This window comes from Gobio gobio, assembly GCF_949357685.1.
Source record: "Gobio gobio genome assembly, chromosome: 21".
NCBI lineage: Eukaryota > Metazoa > Chordata > Actinopteri > Cypriniformes > Gobionidae > Gobio > Gobio gobio.
In genome coordinates this window covers 7,536,225-7,563,756 of record NC_137117.1, presented here as the reverse complement: position 1 = coordinate 7,563,756, position 27,532 = coordinate 7,536,225, and the positions used below count along the sequence as shown (strand labels likewise).

Below are 27,532 nucleotides of genomic sequence, written 5' to 3'. Positions count from 1 at the left end.
AAACCCTAAATAACGACTTATATAGTGATGACGATTTCAAAACACGGCCTCATGAAGCTTCGAAGCGTTATGAATCAGTCGAGTCGATGAATCAATCAGTGAGTGGATTCAACAGTTTGAATCGCCAAAGTCACGTGATTTCAGCAGTTTGGCGGTTTGACACGCGATCCGAATCATGAATCGACTCACTGATTCATAACGCTTCGAAGCTTCATGAGGCCGTGTTTTGAAATCGTCATCACTATGTAAGTCGTTATTTAGGGTTTTTTGCGCACAAAAACTATTCTCGTCGCTTCATAAAGTTATTGTAGAAGCACTGTAGTGAGATGGACTTTGTAACGACGTCTTTAGTGCCTTTTAAGGGTCTTGAGAGTGTAAAGCCTTTCAGAGCCATCAACTAAAATATCTTCATTTGTGTTCTGAAGATGAACGGAGGTCTGACGGGTGTCGAACGACATGAGGGGAAGTAATTAATGACAGAATTTGCATTTTTGGGTGAACTAACCCTTTAACCTAAAAAACTAAAGTACGATTCATCCCTGCAGAACTCTATAGACCAGCACATTCAAATAATTCAAAACCTCCACATTTTCATAATCAGGCTGGTTGAGTAGTGAGATGGTCTCTTCCTGTCCGAGTTGGCCAAATGAAGCTGCAGTGTGGACCCAAATATTATAATCCTGATGATCAAGTCAGGATAAACGGTTCAATTTGAGTCTCTTTTCCCCTTGCAGGCTTCGCAGGGCTCGCGTCAGCGCTGATAACCGCGCGTAAAGCACCGGCTCGAGCGGACGACAGATGGACAGAGCAGACGCAAGGCCAGCCACAGGGTTCCTCCAAAGCTGGTGATGTCAAGGACTGCCGAAAAAAACAATTTCTATGGAAATCGTCATCGCCAGCATTTTTTGGACAGATCTCCCTCTCCCGCTCAGGGCCGTGCGAGTGGCAGAGGGACCTGTGAACCGAGCCTTCGCTCACGGACAGAAATGAACAAATATCTGCTTCGCTACAATCCGGACCTGCGGCGGAAGGGACGGTTGTGTTCTGATACAGCTCCAGGACAGCATTAGGGTGGACCACAGGGCCAGTGTTTCAGAATCCAGCCGGGGCTGCATCATTCATCACTTTAAAACCGATTCCAGGTTAACATTTATGGAGTAATAATACTTTTCTTTACTCTGTCTCTAGCTTATATATAAATATATAAATGTGTGTGTGTGTGTGTGTGCCCCATTTTGCCGTCGGTTAGAAAAGCGTTGCAGCTCTCAAAGAGCCTCTCACTCCATGTTTTTATTATTTAAACGTCCGTTTTTAAACTTTTCGTGTTTTTTTTCTATACGAGTATGTTCTAATATGAGGGCTTGGCCTTTTTAATTGCGTTTCTCGCGCTTTCTCTTCCCTCTCTCCGGACTAAAGTGTTGAATGTGTCCCGGGATCTCATTTGCTGTCCTCGCTTCAGGAAGACATTCTTCAACGGCTAACTCAAGAACAGCCTTTATTTTGTTTTAAAATAAAGTTATGAAGTTATCAAGTGACCAGAGAGCAATATCACTCCCCTTATTTTATGTTGTTGTTTTTTTCCTTCCCAGTCTGCACCTGTGGACTTCAATTCACACACAGCTCAGGTGGGGTTTTTAGGCTATGGGCGCATCGGGAATGTTGTGTATTTAGTTTACAGAACTTGGACCATCTCATTTCAGAACGTTTTAACCCTCTAAAAACATTTCTGTGATTTTTGTATCATTTACATTTCCTCCTTTAGCAATTGAAACGTCTTGTTCTTGAAGGCTTTTTATTATGTCGTCTTATCAGATCAAATAGGGAGGAAACGTTATGTATGATTTAGTAGTGTGTGTTAGCCGTGGTGTCTTTTAAAGAAAGCCAAAGGTAGACTGTACAAGTGGTGTATACAAGAAATTGGGACCAAATCAGTTTGTCTCAGTACATTGGGATGTGTTGATAAATGTTAGTGTGGATAAGAGTTAAGGGAATTTTTGGTCATTCCTTCATTTGATGTACACCTTGTGCCAAGCAGTCATTTAGTTTTGCCCTAGCACAGATTGTAATTCATTGATAAACAGGCTAAGACTGCTAAACCTCAGTATTTACAGTCGGTGTACAGTAAAAAAGGCCATATTTATTGCAGCTGTTTCATGCAGTTCTCTTGTTTAGCCAGCAGAGGTTGAGATGTTACTGATCCGCACACATACACATGTATTTCTGAGAATCATTTACTCTAACAACCACATACACAAGTCATTGTGATGCTTTACCTGGCTCTCCATTTGACCATGAGGTCCAGGTGCTTTTTTTTTTTGTACGGAGCAAGGTGACTATGCAGAGTTTGTGCTTCGCAGCCCCGCTTTCTTTGCAAAAGTTATGGCACTTTTGTCAGTATTTATTTGTTTCTGTGCATCAGAAGTACTATTGTTGCATGTTCCCCCGTTTGGGCATATGCAGAAATGTTGAAAACTGGAGAAGAGGGGTCATTTTTACCTGGAGGGATGTGTAGCTGGCTTGCGTCTTTGCATAAATTGTCATTCCTCTTTGTTTTCCCTAGTCTGTCTCTGTGATTTAAGTGTACAGCGGCTTTTCAATCTAGAAATATTACAGAAAGACAGGAACCACAATCACTTCCTGAGCTTTGAAGAAGAAAACACCAGGCCAAAGCCCTTCAGAGGGAACTTACCTGCATTTATTCCTAATTCCCTTTCCATGTCGAATTTCTGTAGCCCTTCTCCATTAGTTTCTGCTGCGTCATCTTTCATGTGCCTTGGTGTATGTATACATATATACATCAACGAAAGGTCCCCTGTTGGACATGTATGCCTTTTTCCATGCTTTCTTGCATCAGTGTTTTGTTACCAATGTTTTTATTTACATACCAAGCCTTTTCTGTAACGTGCCTATGCTCTATTGGAGGAAGTACACATTTTAATTTTGCTTTTCATATGAAACATAATCAAGCCTGAGAATAAAGTACTTATTCAACAATGAAAAGGTGACTTATTTTGTCCAAGCCTGAAAATCCATGACCATTTGTTTTTTATTAAATTTATTCTGCAAATAATATTTGTAAAAATCATACAAGCCTAAGCGTTCACACTGGTGAATCTGTTTTGTCATGATTTTACGGTTTTCTTTTACTTTCAATGAAAGGAAGAACACAAAAGTGCTGCGGTATTGACACTCACCTACAGCACACGACTTAACCTCTCTGAGGTGCAGTTATATCATATTCATATCGATATCATATTTTAAGAATTACAAAAGGGCTCAACAAGAGCTGTGCAGTTTACGCTTCATACGCCATCATTTCCCTAAAACTGGCAGTTCCACTCCAGAAGTAGAAAGAAGGAAATACCCATCCAAAAAAAAAAAAACACAAGTGTCTCGCTTCACGAAACCGAGGTCTGTTTCCCCCTCTATTCTATCCCAATGGAAGAAGCAGCTGGCTGGTGAAGGGGTGTATCCTGACCTTTAATAATCCTCACCGTGTCCTGAACAGTGGGACAGCTCTTGGGTGAAAAAGAAAATGTACATTTATAGAAGAGAGATTTTTTTTTTTTTTTTGCAGAGGTGTCCTCCAGTGCTCCGGTTACAGTTTCATCTGATATTAAAAAAAAAAGAATTCAATTAAGTCACATGTGCCGTAATCCCATAGGCTGATATCGCTTTACATCCATTCATGCATCCACTCTCCTCTTCAGTCAGACTCTGCAAAAAACAAACACACAAGTATTAACCGCAAGAATGACCAATTCCTTTTTAATTCACCCATCCTCATGAACTACAGTGGAAATCATTTGATGGCTACCAAGCAGTGTCGGCCCAGATCCCAAACCAAATGTCGAAACTAACACAGAGAAAACGGGTGTCAAAACTGCTCGTCACTGGGGCAGTACCTTAAAGGGTTAGTTCACCCAAAAATGAAAATTCTGTCATTAATTACTTACCCTCATGTCGTTCGACACCCGTCAGACCTCCGTTCATCTTCAGAACACAAATGAAGATATTTTAGTGTAAATCTGATGGCTCTGAAAGTCCTCCATTGGCACAATGCACGGTTCACTCTCAAGACCCTTAAAAGGCACTAAAGACGTCGTTACAAAGTCCATCTCACTACAGTGGTTCTACAATAACTTTATGGAGTGACGAGAATAGTTTTTGTGCGCAAAAAAACCCTAAATAACGACTTACATAGCAATGACGATTTCAAAACAAGGCCTCATGAAGCTTCGAAGCGTTCTGAATCAGTGAGTCGATTCATGATTCGGATCGCGTGTCAAACCGCTGAAATTTGGCGATTCAAACCGCTGATTCGACTCACTGATTCATAACGCTTCGAAGCTTCATGATGCCTTGTTTTGAAATCGTCATCACTATGTAAGTCGTTATTTAGGGTTTTTTTGCGCACAAAAACTATTCTTGCCGATTCATAAAGTTATTATAGAACCACTGTAGTGAGATGGACTTTGTAACAACGTCTTTAGTACCTTTTAAGGGTCTTGAGAGCGAACCGTGCCATTGTGCCAATGGAGGACTTTCAGAGCCATCAGATTTACACTAAAATATCTTCATTTGTGTTCTGAAGATGAACGGAGGTCTGACGGGTGTCGAACGACATGAGGGTAAGTAATTAATGACAGAATTTTCATTTTTGGGTGAACTAACCCTTTAAGGTACATATTTACAGTTGCAAGCAAAAGTATGCGAACCCCTTGGAGAATCTGGGAATAATTTTCATACAAAATGCACGTTATTTTTTATTTTGTGCTGTCCTGAATAAGATATTTTACATAGAGGTTTACATACAGTCCACAAGACATCTGAATTTATCAAAATGGCCTTGTTCAAAAGTTTATGAACCCTTGATCCTGTGTGTCGTTCCCTGATGATCCACGGCTGTGTGTGTGATGGTTGTTCTTGAGTCTCTTTGTCCTGAGCAGTTAAACTGACCAACGTTGTTCAGAAAAATCCTTCAGTTTTCCAGCATCTTTTGCACATTTGAACCCTTTCCAGCAGGGACTGTATGATTTTGAGATCCATCTTTTCACACTGAGGACGATTGAGGGACTCAAACACAACTATTAAAAAAGGTTCAAACATTCACTGAAGCTCCGACGACGCATTAAGAGCTTTTGAATTTGAAGATTAAGGTAAATTGTACTTAATTTGTCTTCCAGGAAACATGTGAGTATCCTTTGTTGCTTCCGAATGGCAGTACTAAAGGAACAAAATCATATTTAAACAAAATAAGAAACATTGGTCATCCTGTTCAAAAGTTTTCACCCCCCCAGCTCTTAATGCGTCGTGTTTCCTTCTGGAGCTTCAGTGAATGTTTGAACCTTTTTTAATAGTTGTGTTTGAGTCCCTCAATCATCCTCAGTGTGAAAAGATGGATCTCAAAATCATACAGTCACTGCTGGAGAGGGTTCAAATGTGCAAAAGATGCTGGAAAACTGATGAATGTGCAGGAGCTGGAGGATTTTTCTGAAGAATGCTGGTCAGTTTAACTGCTCAGGACAAACAAGAGACTCAAGAACAACCATCACCAAACACACACACACACACACACACACACACACACACACACAGAGCCGTGGATCATCAGGGAACGACACAGGATTAAGATTCAAGGGTTCATAAACTTTTAAACGGGGTCATTTGAATAAATTCAGCTTTTTTTGTCTTGTGGACTACATGTAAAGATCTTTCTTATGTAATACAGGGTTCCCACTCTTTCATGAACACCAGATTCAAGGACTTTTTAAAGCACCGTTTATTTTAAATCAAGCACAATAAATACAATAAAGGTGGGTGTGTTACTGCCAATATATCAAATACCTACTGTACCTGTGTGTATCATTAATGCAGTAATGCAAAGGCATATACTGACAACTAAAATACAATTTCCAATTTTATAAAGTCCAATGAGGAAAGAGGCTGGTTTACAAGAGCGAGCGAGTTTTAACGAGAGATGCAGTTTGCAGCAGCTCTTATTCCTGCTTTTAACATTTATTTCACACTAGTTTTAGATTTCTTTTTTATAAATCATTACTTCATTAAAACATCAACATATAGAGATAATATTGTATACAAGCATTTTCCAATTAAATGAAAAGATATGGACAAGTTAATTGTTAGACATTAAAAATATGCTAAATTATTAATTAAATCAGCTGTACATGTACCTTTTTAAAAATCAATTTGAAGGCTTTTAAGACCTGCACATATATTATATTTAATGAGTATAATTGCTGCTGTAATAATGACCCATTTCAAATGTTTACCTGCTTTTCTTCTTTTTATTTTTTGAGCGATGATGAAATATTGCTCTTGTAAATACTTGCCAGCATTTTAGTAATCAAAGTCTAGATCTTTAAAATGCATCCAAATTACAGCGAAGCGCAACCGTACGGTGGCCTGCAGGGGTCAAAAAGGATAATTTCCAGTGAATTTTGAAGTGATCTCATCTTGAAAACTCAGAGATGTGGATTCGGACGGCAATTAAATTACCACACGTCATTGGGGTTTGTTTAAAAACAGTAGGTCATTCGGCCGGGGATTTTTACGCGGGTGGTGGGAGAAAAACACTGACATTCTGGATTTGGGCGGCAATAAAATCAGACTAGCCCCTGACAATGATGAGAATATCTTACGACCCCATGAGAAACAATTTCCGTCTGAATAGGGTTTTTGACAGTAGATGGCACTTATGGAACAGCAGAAATATATTGAAATAGCTTCCTCCTGTAATGCTGTTTTGTTCTGGCTTTGGCTGCGCATGAAGGCCAATTTTTGTAACAGCACCATGCTACTCTAACAAAATGCAGTTCATGCTTAATTCAAGCACTTTCAAGGACCTATGTTTGTTTTCAAGTACTTTCCAGGCCTTGAATCCATGTGTCTGAAATTCAAGTACTTTCAAGAAGCGTGGGAACCCTGTGTAAAATATCGTATTCAGGACAGTACTAAATAAAAAATAACATGCATTTTGTATGATCCCTCTTATTTTGTTAAAATGATTCACTTATCACAGATTCACATACTTTTTCTTGCAACTGTATACTCTTGAGGTACTAATATGCACCTTTTAGGAGTAAAAAAGGAACAAAGATGTCCTTTAAGGGTACTGCCCCAGTGACAAACTGTTGTACCTCTAAAGGTACAGTTTTGACACTTTGCGTGCTGGGTAAGTTGGCAGAAAATGAATCACCTTTAGTATTTGTTGATATTTCAATGGGTGACTTTGCTGTTTGATCCTTTGAGATTAGGCTGCTCCCTGACTGCTCCACCTTTACATCTTCATGGTCTGGATTCTGTGGCGTTAGAGCAGCTTCTGTTGGGGTTGCAGATGACGAGCCAGTCATCACGCTTCCTGTGTTCTCCGAGTTCCTTTCCTCCAATACAAGTGGCATCTTATTCGCAAACCACCGCCGGATCGACTCTTCACCTAGCCCACTTGACTTGGCAATCTCCTCCAACTTAGTCTCATCTAATTTGCCATGCGTGTCAAGGTGCTCCTTTAGAACACTAATGCTAGCTTTCTGAAAGTCTTCCTCATCTACCATGGTCTGGTAACTCTCGAGCCACTTGAGCTGACCGTTCTTCAGGACATAGCGGCAATCTCCAAACCAACGTACCACCTCTGGTCGTGGTAGGCCTGATTTAGCGATCAGTTCATTGTACTGGGGACTGCTGGGCCAGTGGGTGCGTGCAAAGACTTGCTTCAGCAGGTGGAGCTGTTCGGGTGTTTTTTTACCTCGGTATGGGGAAGTCTGAGATTGTGGCATCTTGGTACCTTCAATCAGTTGACTTCCCTCAGGCTCACCTTTTCCATTAGATTCAGTAACTTTCAGCATTTTGAGATTGATCTTGATAGGGTTAACTTTTGGCTCCGTACCGCTCTCATCCCGCTGTTTCTCCTCTTTGACTTCTTGCATTTCCATGGAGGAGTCTTCAGCTTCAAGCGTCTCCTCATTGCTTGGTTTTTCCTTTTGTATTCCATCCACCTCTTCCTCTCCCACAGCATCAACATCTTCCCTTTCCGCCTTCTCGGCTTCCTCTTTCTTCTTCTCTGCTGCTACCCTCTTTCGCCGCTCAGCAAACCAACTATGGATCTCGCGGCGGGTCATCTTTGTTTCTGTTCTTAACCGGTCAACTTCTTCACCGGATGGATCTGGGTCCTGAGCAAAGCTGGCTTCCAAAGCACGAACCTGGTGAGGCTCTCGCTCCTTGTACCGTATAGCCGTGAAATCTGGCGATGGGGGTCGTGGAGGACGGCGTGTTGGAGTTGGTGGAGATGAAGTCTGTGAGAGGCTGAGAGGCGACTGCTGGGGAGTTCTGGGTCTCTCTGGGGGTGTGCTGTTTTCTGACAGGTCTACAGCAGCGAGTGTATCGAGTTGGGAAATGCTACCACTAGCTGTACCCGTTTGACCACCGCCACCGCTTGACCTTGAACCCTTCAGATTTCGGAAGTGATAGCGGCGATCGCTGAACCATTTCCGTACTTCACGCACAGACAGGCCAGTCAGGCTTATAAGTCTGTCTACTTCCTCTTGATTAGGAAATTGGCTAACAAGGAAGCTCTCCTTCAGGGCTGCCAGCTGTCCCTGGGACTTTTTGGTTTTGTTAAAGCTGGGGTCCAGGAAGTTAGCGGAGGAGAAACTACGAGAGTTCATAGAGATGGGACACGGGGAGTCTGATTTACTTGGTATTGCGCTATCGGTTGTAGCTGTAGATACCAAGGTAGTGGTTGGAGTGGTACTGGCTGATGAAACATTGCTTTTGCTGTTAATGCTGCTTTTAGCCTCAGAGTTGCCTTTACCCTCACTTTTCACAATACTACCGTTGCTTTGCACGCAAGTGCCATTAGTACCCGGTGCACTGACCTTAACATTGCTGTTTGACTTTGCAGTGCCTCTGGCACCAATACTGATTACACTAGCCTGGCTACACAAGCTGCTAGTACTACTAATACTGCTTGAACTGCTGCTAGCACTAGCACTGCTGCTACTACTGCAATTTCCACTACTACTACTACCAACGGTGCCTAAAACCATGCTGATTCCTTTATCAGCTACCAGGGCTGCAGCGGGTCGGGCCTGCATCATAGGCTTTGCGGCAGCCTGAGGTTTGGGTGTGACCGCTAGTGCAACAGGGGCACTGCTGACCTGAATCCCATTAGCCATCATTGGTTGGGTGACAATCACCCCTCCTTGTCCGACCAGGCTACCTTGTAAGATGTGGGGGATGGCAGTTGTGCCCAGAACTGTGATCGTTGGATGAGTAGCAGTGTGGTGGGTCTGACGTTGCTGCCCATTGGAAGGTGCTGCCTGTATGATTGTATTGAACATTTTCCTGCGGGCATCTTCAATTTCCTCAGGAGACCAGCTGATCCCTTGTTTTAGCCTCTGTGCCGTGAACCAGATCTTGATCTGCTCCTCGGGATACCGGGTGACTACAGTAAGGTAGCAAAGCTCAGCCTTGGTAGGATAGGGGAACTTGCTAAAGGATGTCTTTAAGAAACTGCTATTGTCCATTGATGCATTATAGGTAGGAATGCTGCTGAGAGGGATCATCACTTTTGGAAGATTCTTAGTACTTGATGAAGAGCCTGAAGAGGAGTGGGATGAGGAGACTGGAGCAGAGTGTTGATTGAGACTTGTGTTCTGCACAACAGACACAACTTGTGTGACAGCCGTCTTCAGCATGGGTAAAGCCCCAGAGCCATTAACAATCTGAATGGCGGATGGCAGAGCAACTTTGCTGACTGCTCCACTGTGAACAATAGTGGGTACATGGGTGACTGTAACTGCAGGAGAGTCATTTTTCCCCACCGCTTTAGTAACAGAAGGCGGAGGGTCATCAGTGGCGGGGTGAGAAACAACAATCCTTTTGGATTCTGATTTACCCTTCAGCATTTTCATGATTGGTGTCTTGGTGATGGATATCTCCGTTTCTTTAGAGCTGGTGCTTTCACAAGGCTCCATGCAAAGACTCTGCTCTACCATGATCCTGTTGTCCTTCTTTTTGAGCTTAAGTGTGGTGGTTATTGTACTGGGATGGACACGGGCATTGTGCAGAGCTAAGCCCTCGAATTTTGCAGCACTTATCCCGCAATCCACACAAAGAAAACAGGGGTCGACGCGGAAATCTGGGTGCCCACTGTAGACATGATCGAGGAAAAGATTTAGGTCCTGGGTCTCGAAGTCACATGGCTTACAAGTGTAAACGTCGCCATCTTTATGGATATCACCTGCATCTTGCCCGGAGGACTCACCCAAACTTTCACAACCTTTTGCATGCGTTCCCTCTCTGAAGGAAAAGCCAATGTCCTTGGTTGGAGGGGACAGTCTGTCCCGTTGAAAGTCATCCTGCAGATGCAGGGTTTTTACAGGAATCATGCATGGCACGGAGGACTTCCTCTTGCTAGCCATGGTTCTGTCTACTTAGTCTCCAGTGAGATTCCTGATTTCTTATGGTTCTCCGCTCTTATAGAACATCCACTGATAACTTGGAGATGGACATGATCATCAGTCCATGATAAGCATTCTGTGTCCTTAATGGCAATGTATATCAGGCATCAGAACATCAATCTGTAAAGACAAAAAACAACAGCATTTAACAATCACAGAATTCAAGATCAATTTAGTTATACTAAAAAAAAAACTGCCTATTGAATGACCACTGATCTATAGGGAACTGGATTGCTCATGACGGCATAAAGTGAAGCCGCCATATTGGTATTCACGGGTTCTTTTGAATCAATAGGAAATGATATGATTTTACTGAGAAAACATTGCCTGAGGAGGCACCGTTTTTATATCTGAAGTCTCCCTGTACATTCTTACAACAAAAACGTCCTAAGCATGCAAATGGTTATTCGTTACAAGTCAGGAATTTCCCCTGCTTTTTAAAAAGTTACGTTCATATTCATTACAGTAGTGAACATCAGCTCGGCCGGCGAATGAGACACTTCAGCGCATGCGTTACAAATGTCAAAGTGTGCTTCTGAAATCAGAATAAAGATTTATGCCTTGTAACCTGAAATCGCCTTGTACTGTGGTGTTTATGTATTTATGTTGTGCTGTAGTATTGGTTTTATTCATACAGTAGGCTAACTGCAAATGTTTCAACTATGATTTCATTATGCATTTCATGATTTAAACGATGCTTAAATTAATAATTAATTCAACAACATAACATCGATAATATTTTACTCATATGGAAACTGTAAACGCTATAAATTTCGTCTTTAAGAGCCTGAAATAGATGTTGCTCAATCAGGAAATAAAATACATGCATCATAACTTATTCAGACAGATAAAGCTTTATTTCGGAGATAACGCTTGGCAAATGTTGAATTTTAATACAATAGAGCGCAATATAGTAACAGAGGCTTGTATTACTTTTTATTGTATAAGCTATTCGAATCAATTTCTTCAGCTAAACACAGATACATGTTAATGTTTAATATTTCCTCTATAATTACACACATAAAGAAATATATTTTGTGTTAACGTTACCTGTGTCGGCAGTGTGCAGAAAAAGTACAAACATCTACCCATTAAGCACAGCCAGACTTTTTGCATTTAATGATGTATATCTTAATTTAATACAATTAAATATTATTGTGTAAGAGATTAATATTTTATTTTAACACAAGTTCTTGTACTGAAACCAATACCCTGAGCACGAAAATGTCTCAATGTAGATTTTGGTGAGCTTAATAGGTAATCCAAACAAATAAGTTCAACAGCGTATTCACCAAACAAACAGCAAAAAAGCCACTGCAGTTCATTTCTGCTTCTCATGGCAACTGCTCGAAATACAGGCCACTTCTCTCAAATTGACTAATCTTTGACTGCAGCAAGCAGACATACCCAAGAACAGGGCAGCACGGTTTCTTAGCTCCAAGTTAACCCTCAAAAGGAAAGTGGTTTGGGGCAGTGGCACAAATACACAGATGCATCATAATAAGAGAGATCCACAACAATGCCAATGTGAACATGTTTCCAATACAGTAGAGCTATCTATGACTGATAATAACCAAGCTGAAAAGTCTTCTGGGAGAGTACTACAATTTTACCCAGTTCTACTATGTCACAGAGACAAGGAGAGGTTTAATCCAGTGGCCGGTTGCATAAACTGCTTAGACTAGTTTTACATGTTAGGCCCTGTCCCAAATGACACATTAACAATGCCGATTGTTTCAAAGCAGCTTCACAGTGGTAACAGGAAAATAATGCAACAGAATTTGATTCGGCTGTACAGCCGCTCTGGGAAAAACGGTCCCATCAGCTTACTTCAATTATCATACAGTGACAATGTGGGCAGATCAGTTATTTATTTGAAAATGTATTTGAAAATGTATTTAAATATTTAGTTGAAAATGTAGTTGAAAATGTAGTTGAATATTTAGTTGAATATTTAGTTGAATATTTAGTTAAAAATGTAGTTAAATATTTAGTTGAAAATGTAGTTGAAAATGTAGTTGAAAATGTAGTTGAATATTTAGTTGAATATTTAGTTGAAAATGTAGTTGAAAATGTAGTTGAATATTTAGTTGAATATTTAGTTGACTATTAAGTTGAATATTAAGTTGAATATTTAGTTAAAGGGGCTATATGCGTTTTTCTGAAATTTAAACTCGCGACTGACACCTGTGGCCAAAAAACAGAACTGCTCTCATTTTCTGCTGGCTCTCGCAGTGGTGGTGACGTCACATCCGCAGACAGCGCGGGAAAAGACGACCCGCCAGAAAATATGAAAAATAGGATACAGACTTATAGGTGCACCCACTGTGAGCGGACAAGGTGTCAGTATGCTCATCAGGAGATCTTTGAGTCATAAATGGTAAAATAAAAAGGCTATTGTTACGTTTATTTTGGGGAAAAAGTTGCATATAGCCCCTTTAAATATTTAGTTGAAAATTTTGTTGAAAATTTTGTTGAATATTTAGTTGAAAATTTAAGTCCACGAGACTGTAGGGTGTCCCATTTGTCATTTTAGGATTCAGAACCCTTTGCGGTCGACATGTGCCCTCGATGCGTACTTTACCCGACTATTTCATGCAGCAGAAACAAAAGTGCGGTCACGAGTCGGAACCGCAGGCGGTAATAATGTAAACAACACAAACGTATAGTGAATTGAAAGTTATCCAGGGAGTGTGCATGCTCGAAATTCTTTAGCTCCGCCCACTGCACGCCTCCACGAGTTCGGCTGTTTTCTGAAAGAATCGGTACAGCATATCTGTCTTTTATAACTATGATCAAACTAAAGACGCTTCAGAGATATGATATGAAGGATGCAGTACTCTATAGGTACTCAAGATTAACATGAGCCCCCAGTGCGAGTTTTTTAAAGCGACCGTTATTTTAGAACGTATTTCCATGCCGACACGTCATGCAGTCACAATACAGATAAGTATCGTGTTTATTTCCTTTTTCCTTTTTTATTCAAAATATCTACAAACTTGTTAACTATATCATGAATTATGATATTTTCCAAATGTCAAATATGTGGAAGTGAATGTGTTTTGTCGTTTAAACACCTTTACAGTGATCATGTTAGTTGATATAACACGCGACGAGTTTGCAATTCAGAGGATCAGTTTACATCACGTAAATTAATCAGTTTTCCCCAAAATACATATTCCCAGAGTTTTGATTTTATGAGTTGTAACTCCCAGTTCACGTTCCCTGTTTAGGGTATAAAATAGGATTATTCACAGTATTGGCAATGAATGGAGTTCAAAGGTAAACTGGCGCTGGGCTCCCTGTACTGGTCATTGCATTATTGGGAATTCTGGGGTGACGAGTGAGGGGTCGGTTGTGGGTGGTGTGCAAAATGCAAAGATGTAGTCAACAAAAAGTAATAAATTCAGTTTTACATGTGAATATTAACATTTGCAATTTTTTTTTACTCAAACTACCTAGATTGAGAAGGGGGACCGTGTACAGTGGGCCTATAAGGGTCTTCCCTAAGGGCCCCGTTCCTGAACGAGATTTCTATTGGCCCTCCCACCACCCACAACCGACCCCTCCCTCGTCACCCTGGAATTCCCAATAGTGCAATGACCAGGGGCCTCATTTATAAAACTTTGCGTAGGATTTGCGTCAGAAGTGGCGTACGGATGAAACATAGGATGTGCGTACGCACAGAAATATTCGGATTTATAAAACCGTGCGCACGCACATCCTACGCAGTTTTCCCTTAATAAATCACAATCAATTCTAAATGTAGCGCAGCTTTTGCGGCTTCATGTCACGCCCATCGTTGCCCATAAATAGTCCGTGAAACGCCCACAAGTTAATATTCATCGATTGCGAAATCATGGCAAATACAGAGAGGAAATAAAAAAAACGTAACTTCACTCAATGTGAAGTAGAAATTATCGTTGGCGAGGTGGAAAAGAGGAGAAAAATATTTTTTGGAGGGCACAGTGTGGGCATTACTAATGCCAAAAAGGCACTTGAGTGGCAAAAGGTTGCAGACGCCGTAAATGCTGTAGCCTCACAACCTCGGACCGTGGCCGAAAAAAAAAAAAAGAAATGGTCGGACATCAAAGTCGAGGCAAAAAAGCGTTTAGCGCTCCATCGCCAGAGTGCCACGGGTGGGGGAAAGGGGACACCGGAGCTGAGCCCTCTTGATGAGGGACTGCCGGCAATTATTGGGGAATCCCTATTAATCCCTTTCCCTATTGTCTACGTGGAAATGGGAAATAGTTCAGTGCAAATGTAATGTCTTGCAGCTTTCTGAATGGTTGAGACATACGTCATGTGTTATTTTATCGAAAATAAAACAAACTAAAGGCATTTGCATGAATACCATGATTCCGTAGCTGATGAAGAAATTTTAAGTATGAAAACAACTTTCCCCAGTGGAAAATTAATACATCTATCTATCTATTTATCTATCTATATATCTCCCTAATTATCTATCTATCTGTCTATCTAATTGCATCTATATCTGCTCCGCCAGACGGACACATTGACGAGAATATCAGTTTTGTACATTATTTCGTTCTGTCTACCATATTATTTATGAGGATGAATTGCATAACATGCCAACATTGTTGCAAAACATATTTCACTTTTTTATTTTTTTTTGCATTTGTTGTAATTTTCGTTTGATTTTGTTTGTTTTACACTGCAGATCGATCAAACGTGTGTCCGTGTAGGCTGTTCATTGTAAGACTTGCTTTGTGAAGTCTTCAAGTTATTTATGAGAGGCAGTATTGCCATTTCTTTTACACAACGGTCTACAGTTTCACACACTTTCACGTGTTTCTTCCATCTGCCGACGGTGTCGCCATTTCTCATTTCACCCGTTTTTGTGCGTACGCCTGGGTCAGAGCTTGCGTGAAGGACCGCACATTTTCCCGTCAAGTTTGCTTTTTATAAATACCAATTATTGCGTAGAGAGTGGCGTACGCCTTCTTTTGTGCGTACGCAACGTTTATAAATGAGGCCCCAGTACAGGGAGCCCAGTTTACCTTGAGACACCATTCATTGTCAATACTGTGGATGATCCTTTTTTATACCCTAACCAGGGAACGTGAACTGGGAGTTACATACTTTTTAAAATGCGGTAAATAACAGCATGAGGAACATTTAACTTAAATTTTCTTTTTCAACATCTTAAGACAATGTTCACAATTAATATTAGCAGTTGTTTTGCATTTTTTTCTAAAAGAAAGTTAGATTAATATATATTTACTTATCACAAAATCTGAATGTCCTGCACCAACGTCCATGTTGGGTTTAGGACAGGCTGACTAATTGATCACAGAAAACTTGAAACAAATCATGTGACCAGCATACTCAACACAGACCAGTCACCAGGCTATGATAAATGATAAAAGGATTTGATGAAAACATCTTTCTTATGCCCCAAACAAGACACTAAAGAGTATGCAACTCGTGGGTCACGTTGCCTCTTTTAGGGTTAAATTATAATTGAAAACTATTATTGCAGCTTCCATAGATATCAGTGTATAGAATTTAAATTTAACAAACTATACATGTCTTTTTTATATAAGCTAGTAATTCATTGAAATGTCTATTTAAATCTCTGAAAACTCAAATAAACATTATGAGGTTGAAAAGTGATATACGGCTCAGTGCCAGCCAAACCGCGGAAGCACGTTTGAATTTATCAGCGACGCAAACAAACCAGAATAATAGATTTGACTTTCTCAGGCCACGTGTAACATTAGATGAATTATTATTAAAAAGAGTATTAAAATGAATACGTATGGATGACAATTGGTGACAGAAACAGTTCAGTTTATTCCCCTCACAGTGTCATGGATGTTTACAGAGCAGAGGTCAACTCTCTTTAATTCCAAAGGGAGAGATGGACTTTTGTCTTCATTATTATTTTTGTGCTGTATTATTTGGTTACTGTGTTATTTCTGGTTCAAAGGGTAGCAAAAAATAACACTTTAAAATCTAAAGAGTGTTCATGTGATTTTGTGCATTGTGAAATTAATGAATGCATAATAATCGTGAAACCATGATTATTTCTCAGACTATAATCGTACCAACAAAATCTGGTTGAGATTGGCAGAAACTGTGTGTGTTATGCCCCCTTTAAGAGCATTTCGTTATAATTGGGGAAATTATGTGTATGGCCAGGAAACTTTGAAATTACTCGTTTTCTTCTCATGATGAAGGCGTATTTATCATTATATATCGTTGGTTTTTGGTAGATACTTATTTTAAGCAAAATATAAAAATGGTCATGAGGTCAACGGTTCAAGAGGAAAACCCTGAACCCCCACACAGTATCTCTGTCACACGGCCTTCTGCCATACATGGGTATCTAAATGTAGCCTGATTAAAAATGTCCCTTTCATATCTAGTTGGGCTTCAAAATTCTCAGATATCACTGTTTTTGTCATCTTTGATGAATATTTTGACTGCTTTTTCTTCTTCTTTTCTTTTACAAAGCACTACTGCTGGCCAGATGGAAATGTATAACTTTTCAACAAAAAAATATTGTCTGGACCTTCACTGGGAAGGAAATATAGAGACTGGACCTCTTGAATACCCCAGGTTTAGTCTGTTAAAGGGATAGTTCACCCATAAATGAAAATTAGCCCATGATTTACTCTCCCTCAAGCCATCCTAGGTGGATATGACATTCTTCTTTCAGACGAACACAATCAGAGATATATTAAAGGGTTAGTTCACCCAAAAATGAAAATTCTGTCATTAATGACATTAATGACTCATGTCGTTCGACACCCGTCAGACCTCCGTTCATCTTCAGAACACAAATGAAGATATTTTAGTGTAAATCTGATGGCTCTGAAAGGCCTCCATTGGCTCAATGCACGGTTCACTCTCAAGACCCTTAAAAGGTACTAAAGACGTCGTTACAAAGTCCATCTCACTACAGTGGTTCTACAATAACTTTATAAAGCGACGAGAATAGTTTTTGTGCTAAAAAAAAACAAAATAACGACTTGTATAGTGATGACGATTTCAAAACACGGCCTCATGAAGCTTCGAAGCGTTATGAATCAGTGAGTCGAATCATGATTCGGATCGCGCGTCAAACCGCCAAACCACTGAATCGACTCGCTGATTCATAACGCTTTGAAGCTTCATGAGGCCGTGTTTTGAAATCGTCATCACTATATAAGTCGTTATTTAGGGTTTTTTTGCGCACAAAAACTATTGTCGCCGATTCATAAAGTTATTGTAGAACCACTGTAGTGAGATGGACTTTGTAACGACGTCTTTAGTACCTTTTAAGGGTCTTGAGAGTGAAACGTGCATTGTGCCAATGGAGGCCTTTCAGAGCCATCAGATTTCAACTAAAATATCTTCATTTGTGTTCTGAAGATGAACGGAGGTCTGACGGGTGTCGAACGACATGAGGGTAAGTCATTAATGACAGAATTTTAATTTTTGGGTGAACTAACCCTTTAAAGATGCGAAATACACTTTTTTTAACTCTTATTTTGTGTCCGTCGTCATAGTGCCAAGTCTTCACAAGTAACCATCTTGAGCTGTGAACGCTTTTGTGGTGGCGTCAGCCATTTGCCAATCCTGCCTCAAAAAGCTCTGAGCCCAGAAGCAAAAGTGTCAGATGCTAAATCACGTACATCTAGGTGATCATGTGTTTGTCGGAGGGTAAGCGGAGGTTCATCCTTGCAAACAGAACACACTGCCACGCATCTCCTGTTTTTCCCAGATGGAAATGCCCTTCGTTGCAGTGTCGCCATTCCGGTTTGCATGAGGGCACTGCCAACGATGCTGGGTCAGATAACCAACACAAAGGGGTTGAGCGGTAGGCGGGCCTGACATCCATCATGTGGGTCAGACCCTGAGGACGAGAAGACGTGTGGGGGCAGGGCAAGAGAGTTTGGGCTGAGGTGTGAGTGTGTGTGTGTGTGTGTGTGTGTGTGTGTGTGTGTGTGTACACATGTGTTGGGAAGTTGGGGAGGGGCCATTAACTGTCGCAGGAAGCAGTGAGGTGTTTCACCAAGGAATTTTTTTGCCTTGATACCAATTCCCCATCCCTACCCCCATCACACACACCCTTTTTTCACCCTCATCCAACAATCACAGAGCCGTTACCCCCCCCATCTCCTCCTCCTCCTCCTCCTCTATGGCTCACTCCAAAGACTCTGGAATGTTCCACCATGAGCTATTTAGCGAGTGGTCAACCTGGGAGCCAAGCTCTCGAAAAAGCTGAGGATACATGAACAAGCACTCCCAACCCGCAACCAGCAACCCACGTCTGCAAAACTACCTAAAAATGAGCTTACCCTTCAACCCGACATAAGTTGTAAAAGTTTACAAACGTGTTCCTGAAACCCACATGTTTACCGAAAGCATCGTTGAGCTAAAGTTGATGGTAGAGAAACGCAGATCTACTCCGACACGCTAAAAACACGCGGTAGCATTTTAGGGTCTGACTGAGACAAAAGGTCACGGACGTGTTTGGCAATACTTAAAGGGTTAGTTCACCCAAAAATGAAAATTCTGTCATTAATGACTTACCCTCATGTCGTTCGACACCCGTCAGACCTCTGTTCATCTTCAGACACAAATGAAGATATTTTAGTGTAAATCTGATGGCTCTGAAAGGCCTCCATTGGCACAATGGCACGGTTCACTCTCAAGACCCTTAAAAGGTACTAAAGACGTCGTTACAAAGTCCATCTCACTACAGTGGTTCTACAATAACTTTATAAAGCGACGAGAATAGTTTTTGTGCACAAAAAAACCCTAAATAACGACTTATATAGTGATGACGATTTCAAAACACGGCCTCATGAAGCTTCGAAGCGTTATGAATCAGTGAGTCGAATGATGATTCGGATCACATGTCAAACCGCCAAACTGCTGAAATTTGGCGATTCAAACTGCTGAATCGACTCACTGATTCATAACGCTTCGAAGCTTCATGAGGCCGTGTTTTGAAATCGTCATCACTATATAAGTCGTTATTTAGGGGTTTTTTTTGCGCACAAAAACTATTCTCGCCGATTCATAAAGTTATTGTAGAACCACTGTAGTGAGATGGACTTTGTAACGACGTCTTTAGTGCCTTTTAAGGGTCTTGAGAGTGAACCGTGCATTGTGCCAATGGAGGCCTTTCAGAGCCATCAGATTTACACTAAAATATCTTCATTTGTGTTCTGAAGATGAACGGAGGTCTGACGGGTGTCGAACGACATGAGGGTGAGGAATTAATGACAGAATTTTCATTTTTGGGTGAACTAACCCTTCAAATGTAATGCATACCTGTTGATCTTCTTCACCCTTGAGCAAACAAGTCTGTTGACACTAAAAGGTACGAATACCAACTTTAAATGCTGGAGGCCTATACACTCGAACAGAGTATCTTTGTCTCTCTGCCTGGAGGACACGTAAATCAACAATATCACATGTCCTGTGTGACACAGCAGTGGAAGGACCAATTCTCAGCCGTTCGGATGTTGGGGTTACAATATATTCTCTATCTGTTATGTTTGCTTTGGCAAAAACACAAGTACCCCAGAGTCGCCACCCCTCCCCCATTCCCTCCATTCCCTCCCTCTCTCTCTCTCTCTCTCTCTCTCTCTCTCTCCTTCAACAAGTTCAGCCCAGTCTGCAGGGAGACGGGTCGTCAGCACCACTGGTGTGTTACTATCCCCATGGCAACCCCCCCCTAGACACACACACACACACCTCACATACACACTGAATTAACGCTCTACTACACACAGTGGTCAACCCATGGGCAGCGTTCGGTCCCTGGCTTGTTTTTCCGAGGCCCTGATCTTATTTCAGACTCTGTTGGATAGGTGTGGTTGTCCTCACTCTTTGTCAATCGCACGGCGTTCCCTCGTTCAATGCATGTGGACTCACTTCAACTGAAACTAAAATTGCTAATAAAAGTCTATTGTAACAATTCACAAAAGTTAGTCCGATTTGGACTAACTCAAAATATGCTTTACCTCTTCGTCAAATACACCAGAAGTGCCACAGTATGGCTTTCTTGCTATGTTTTGCTCAGTTTGGTTATTATCCCAAACGTCATTATAATAAGCTGCCAATGCTTTTTAAATGCAGAGTGGCACAGATTCGATGTCGCCAGCACCTAAGGTGTTAAGGCTCAGTTAAAAATGGAAGAGTGAGGGGGGAAAAAAATGGCGGCACACCACACGCTCTGCTGTCCAACCTAAAATGGCTGACATCACATTCTCCTAACCAGCGAGGCAGTGCAATGCCAGCTCCTGCTGACCAGACCAGAGCCGCTAACAGACCCGCAACCCTCATCCTGACTCAGACCCAGCCACGGGAACGCTTCCATGATTTGTGAGGGGACAGATTTGCAATAATCCCACCTGGACGCCGGGAAGAAGGAGAGGAGAGTAAAACAAGGAAGACCTGAAACCCAGTTTCATAGAGCCACTGTACTGATGATTTAGGGTTTTTGTTTCTTCCTACAGACATGATACATCATGAAAACAAAACCGAGAGGTTCAGCACAGCCAAATACTTTCAGATGACTGTCATTCCTTTCAAGGTAATAGCTCTGAATAATACGTCAGTCATAAAGAGCATTTTCACCATGACCTTTTGCTGAGGCCTGGCATCAGATGTTCACCTCAGACAGCCTTGAGCTTCAGGACAGGAAACAAAATGTTTATCCGTTTCAGTCTTTACCACTAAACTTCACTGACTGAACACAATCCGTCACATCTACGTGTGGATGAGCGTTCATAAATGTGACGCAAGTGAGTGAGTGTACTTAAAAATGACTAATACTGATGCTATGGTGGACAACGGGGAAAAAGTATGAATAACACAGTTTAATGATAGCAATTATGCAAATTTAAATAAACACTTGTCAAGTTTTATAATAACATTCATTTTGCATTTTCCACAAGCTACATTTACAATTCAAAACAGAATTCATGTGCACCATCCAACTGGTGTATTTTAAATCTGACACACTTGTTCTGTTTACTTATTTATGATTTAATGCCATATCAGCAGCGGCTATATTCATTGGAAATCAGCAATATCACTTCAATACATTGTTTACAATAATTTCATGACTTGTTCTGTTTATCAGCCAATCTGGCTGTTATTGGTAGGGTCGGGTATCGAGAACCGGTTCCAAATTACCAAGAACCGGTGATCTCCGCTTATCGGTTCCTGTGAGCGCATTTTAACGTGATTTTTTAACCATTCAAGCGCAAGAAGACTCGCTCGCTGTTTTCTGTGTCCAAAGAATGCGCACAGAAAGCCGCCTTTCATACTAAATAGTGCGCAATACTGAACCGAGTTCTCTCTCTTCCGTGTTTTTTTTGTGTTTGAACGGACAAATACACACAAAAATGTCAAAATATCCTCGCAGTCTTAAGTGAGCGTAAACAGTTGAGAAAAATCGTGTGTAACAGTATATTAGAGCAGTGCAGCTCTTAAAGGGACAGCAGCCTAATATTCCTAGGACAAAGCTGTTCTTGACTTTTGTAGCTATATTTGTAATGTACATTTTATTCATAAAGTGCAGTGTTATGTTACATTTGATTACAGTTTCTGTACCTGGAAATCTTAAAACTGTTTATTTCAATCATATCTTTGTTCAGTTGTACTTGTTATTTTGTCATTTTTGAGTGTTTACTTGTCTTTAATAATGCCTGAAATGTATGTTATTAGTTGTGCTAGTTGTGTTTATGGTATTTTTAAACCATAGACAAGCTCCTTGTGTAAATGTCCTTTAGCCTGTTGATTTCTGTTCTTGTTAATCAGCTACAATGAAATGTTTTGCAATAAGACTTCGAATAAATGTGAAATTTACCGTACTGAAATTGAGAATCGATAAGCAGAATCGGAAATGTTAAAATTCAAACAATATCCAAAGTCATAATCTCAAAATAACCAAATATTGCCCCATGCATCGGCCTAACTGACACATATCAGTCTTTCACTAAACATGACTAAAACGTGTCCACTGTCAGAGATATATTTTGAGTTCTGATCACATGAGAGTTCATTAAAAATTGAGACTAGATGACAGCCTGGAAATACATTTAAATAACAATTAAACAACCAACTTGATACATTCAACTTTAAGATGAAACTATTAAATCAGATTACATGAACATGACCTCAGCACTAGTAGGCTAATTCACATACATTATTGTGCATGCTCTGATCTTACACACACACACACACACACACACACACACACACACACACACACACACACACACACACACACACACACACACACACACACACACACGTACCGTTATCCTGGTCGACTTCAATGTATATGAATACTAATATTATGAAATATGATCACATATTAAAAAACCATAACCACAAACTCCATCTCCACCCCTTCTTCCTGTCGCCATTACACACACACACACACTCACACACACACTCACTCACTCACTCACAGAGCAGCAGTCAGTCACTTTACATGTATCAGTGCAGCATAGCTGCTGTTAATGATAGATTAGGACGTCGATGTGTAACAATAAAAGTCAAACACAAACTCACCCGCGGGCACGAGCCAAATCCCGTCGGAGACGCGCAGCTTCAGCTGCCATACACACAATAAACACAACTCAAGTCAGCTTGTGCTGGAGGATAGATACAGTGATGAGTGCAGCACAAAGGCCCTTCACTCTTGTTTATGTCCAGTCGAGTGTGTGTGTGAGAGTGTGTTAAACACAGACGGCGAAAGAAACTCACGCCGTACGTCACCAGCAGCAGTGTCATGTGACTGGTGCGTCACTGGCATCCGAAGCCCTGGTGACCAGCTCATGAATATAAACTGATAATGAGTTATTAACATTCATACACAAGGATACGAAATGAGTCATTGTCATGAATGAAAAGTTATTTCTGCGCCTGAAAGTTTGAGTTACAGTGAAGTAATGTGTTGTGGTTAAAGCTTTGCATCAAAGGTCAAGTGAGGTAATGTGAAAGCTGCAGAAATACTACACTCATGTACAGGGCTTTTGAAACATATGGATGCCTATGAGCATGATGAGCCCGTGTGAGTGCATCCCTCTTAAATATAAAGACAGATATTTTCATGTATACTGTGCATCGGTGCTGTTGTCTAAATTATTGGCTTAATAAACGCCGATAGCATACATAGGCTACATCTCAGAGATTTGATGTCTGGCAGATATATCGCTCACATTGTATGGTCAGATGTTAAGTAGACATTTAGAAAATGTCTTTAAGATGTTTATGATTTAGAATGTATAAAACTGACATTTTAAAGATGTTTATCAGATGTTTGTATGCTTACCAGATGAACTGCTCTTTGACATATCATAATACTAATTTGTTACATTTACATAGCGCTTTTCTGGGTACTCAAAGCGCTTTACATGGAAGAGGCCAAGGGGGGGAATCTCCTCAAGCACCACCAATGTGCAGCACCACCTGGATGATGTGACGGCAGCCATATTGTGCCAGAACGCCCAACACACACCAGCTTATGGTGGAGAGGAGACCGAGTGATGAAGCTGATCTGTATATGGGGATGATTAGGAGGCCATGATGGACAGGGGCCAATGGGTAAATTTGGCCTGGATGCCGGAGTTCTAAGATGTTTGTCAAGCGTTTTGTTTTCCAGATGAACTGCTCTTTGACAGACATCTAGAAAATGTATTTAATATGTTTATGATCTAGTGAAACTGCTTTTTCTAAGATGTTTATCAAATGTTTCTAGTACACTACAGATGTTTTGCAGAATAGGCTATCTTAAAGACATCTCAATAGCAGATATCTTAAAGACGTACCAGTGCTGTGAAGCAAATTTACATATTATGTCAAAAATATTTACTTTACTAATTTTGCAGATACTTTTATCCAACATAAAAAATGTAAAGTAAAGAAAAATTACTATTAGCTATCATTTTTCTACAGTAGGTACAGGATGACCTAAATAAAAAAAAAAATGCAATTCAAATGTATACTTTTTTACTATAAATAAAATTTTAAACCAATACAAGGGCAGTCAATGGATCAAATAATCTTGAATAATAGCCTATTCATCGCTTTTCAAATTTTTTTAGTCTTTTGAAAGCACAAAATTCTTTAGCCTACTACACTATATTGCCAAAAGTATTGGGACGCCCCTCCAAATCATTGAATTCAGGTGTTCAATCACTTCCATGGCCACAGGTGTATAAATCAAGCACTAGGCATGCAGACGCTTCTACAAACATTTGTGAAAGAACGGGTCGCTCTCAGGAGCTCAGAGAACTCAAGCGTGGATAAGTTGACACCTGTGCAATAAATCCATTCGTGAAATTTCCTCACTACTAAATATTCCACAGTTAACTGTTAGTGGTATTATAACAAAGTGGAAGCAATTGGGAACAACAGCAACTCAGCCACGAAGTGGTAGGCCATGTAAAATCACAGAGCGGGGTCAGCACATGCTGAGGGTCACAGTGCGCAGAAGTCACCAACTTTCTGCAGAGTCAACAGCTACAGACCTCCAAACTTCATGTGGTCTTCAGATGAGCTCAAGAACAGTGTGTAGAGCTTCATGGAATGGGTTTCCATGGCCGAGCAGCTCATCCAAGCCTTACATCACCAAGTGCAATGCAAAGCGTGAGATGCAGTGGGGTAAAGTACGCCACCACTGGACTCTAGAGCAGCGGAGACGTGTTCTCTGGAGTGACCAATCACGCTTCACTGTCTGGCAATCCGATGGACGAGTCTGGGTTTGGCGGTTGCCAGGAGAACGGGACTCGCCTGACTGCATTGTGATGAGTGTAAAGTTTGGTGGAGGGGGGATTATGGTGTGGGGTTGTTTTTACAGGGGTTGGGCTTGTCGTGGAAAAAAGAAACTTTAATAATTATCATGGTGAAGCTGAAGTTGAAAAACACAAGCAAAGTGTCTTTTAAAGCTTTTATTCTTGCCAAGAAGGTCAATTCGGAGTTGTGCAGTCAGAAAAGACAAAAACCAAAGCCCCTCACTCATTCTTTTATACTCTCATTTCAATGGGTGAGGCCCAATAACACAAAAACACAATAACAAACTCCCTAGATGGTGTCATCTGCAGCTGTCCCACCTTGAAGTTTCCAAGAATTTGTTCAAGGCTACAGACAACAAACACACTAGTTCTTTTAAGAAAAGTATCAAAGGTTATCAAAATAAATTGTGTTTACTACAGAAAACTAGAATTCCCCTTATATTTTACAAAAACATCTGATATAAGTTTAATATAATTAAAAACACCTTATATGGTTTTTGTTCAAAATTTCTCTTAGGTTTTTCCACGCTCAACTGTTAGTGGTATTATAACAAAGTGGAAGCAATTGTGAACAACAGCAACTCAGCCGTGAAGTGATAAGCCACGTAAAATCACAGAGCGGGGTCAGCGCATGCTGAGGGTCACAGTGCGCAGAAGTCACCAACTTTCTGCAGAATCAACAGCTACAGACCTCCAGACTTCATGTGGTCTTAAGATTAGCTCAAGAACAGTGTGTAGAGCTTCATGGGATGGGTTTCCATGGCCGAGCAGCTCATCTAAGCCTTACATCACCAAGTGCAATGCAAAGCTTGGGATGCAGTGGGGTAAAGTACGCCACCACTGGACTCTAGAGTAGTGGAGACGTGTTCTCTGGAGTGACTAATCACGCTTCTCTGTCTGGCAATCCGGTGGACGAGTCTGGGTTTGGCGGTTGCCAAAGTGTAAAGTTTGGTGGAGGGGGGATTATGGTGAGGGTTGTTTCTCAGGGGTTGGTAGGGCTGTGCAATTAATCGAATTTCGATTTCGATTTCGATTTTGCCTCCCAACGATCACCAAAATAGTACAATCGAGAAAAAACGATTATTTTGCCATGTTCAGTTTTGCAAGAACACTCTTATTTTGTCTTGCGTTCTGAATGAAACGCGCACGCGCACATCCGCCCCTTCCGAAGCCACAATCTCTCTCAGTTTGTGAGTCTCGTGTGCATTTCATCCGCTGGAATTTAAAAACTCGGCGCGAGTAAAGATGGCAGAAGGAGGGCAGTTACAGCAGCGTTTGGTGAGCAAAAAAAGTAAAACCAACTCCGTTGTCTGGGAACAGTTTGGCTTCGAGGAATCAGACGACGAGCAGAAACATGCTACGTGCAAGATTTGCTACATGGTAGTGACTGCAACGCAAGGGAACATCACGAATTTGTTTAACCACTTGAAAATTAAACACAGAGTGACCTATGACCAGGGCCGTGCAGAGAGTTCTATATATATATATATATATATATATCCTTATGCTCATCAAGCCTGCATTTATTTAATAAAAAATACAGAAAATAAATATTCTGAAATATTATTACATTATGTTCTTTTTAACTTTTTATTATCAAAGAATCTTGCAAAGAGTATCACAGTTTCAATCATTGACATTAAATCCTCATATTAGAATGATTTCTGAATGATCATGTGACACTGAAGAGTGGAGTAATGATGCTGAAAATCCAGCTGTGATCAAAGGAACAAAATATATTTAAAATTATTTTAAAATAGAAAACCATTATTTTAATAATTTTTCACAATATTGCTGTTTTTTATCAAAAAAAATGCAGGCTTGATGAACATAAGAGACTTCTTTCATAATGCTGCATAATATTAAAAAATGGTAATATAATTAAGTCCTTTCACGTCACCATTTCGCCAGCACTTCACATAATAGGCCTGTAGGTGCCGGTGGCACTTGGGTTTTGATAGTTTCATGAAGTAGTAAACGGTGTATCAATATACATAAATACAAGTGAATTTAACACTACTTACCGTTAATGCGACTTTTGCTGCTTAATGGTTTTGTGCAGATTTGTTTGTTGTCAGTTAAAATCCATTTTGTCAGTGATGCAATTTATAAAATGAGACAAACCGCAGGAAATCGTTCCACAAACGTTAGTTCGTCTGTCCATGTAATTTTCAACCGATTTATGAATAATGCTGCCTTCACGTGCTATCGGAAATTTGATTATTCCGACTTCTGAAGTCGTGATTACGAGCGCATTGCATTCAAGATGCAAAATGT

General features: G+C 40.7%; 2 protein-coding genes across 5 annotated transcripts in view; one reads left to right on the top strand and one right to left on the bottom strand.

Annotated features, from left to right (window-relative positions):
- plcg1 (phospholipase C, gamma 1) overlaps positions 1 to 2,996 on the top strand; it is an 87,779-nt gene extending 84,783 nt beyond the window's left edge. For all 4 annotated transcript variants that reach the window (XM_079802762.1, XM_079802765.1, XM_079802763.1 and 1 more), the window contains exon 33: positions 735 to 2,996. In XM_079802762.1, the coding sequence (XP_079658888.1) occupies positions 735 to 774 (40 nt within the window). In that variant the 3' untranslated portion in view covers positions 775 to 2,996. The remainder of the gene's footprint in view (positions 1 to 734) is intronic.
- Positions 2,864 to 23,258, bottom strand: zhx3b (zinc fingers and homeoboxes 3b). The gene is made up of 3 exons (XM_079802767.1): positions 23,031 to 23,258; positions 7,220 to 10,601; positions 2,864 to 3,717 (listed from the first exon to the last, which is right to left on the bottom strand). Exons 2-3 carry the CDS (start codon positions 10,440 to 10,442, stop codon positions 3,707 to 3,709), a joined length of 3,234 nt encoding a protein of 1,077 aa, XP_079658893.1. The 5' UTR covers positions 10,443 to 10,601; positions 23,031 to 23,258; the 3' UTR covers positions 2,864 to 3,706.
- Positions 23,259 to 27,532: the final 4,274 nt, after the last annotated feature.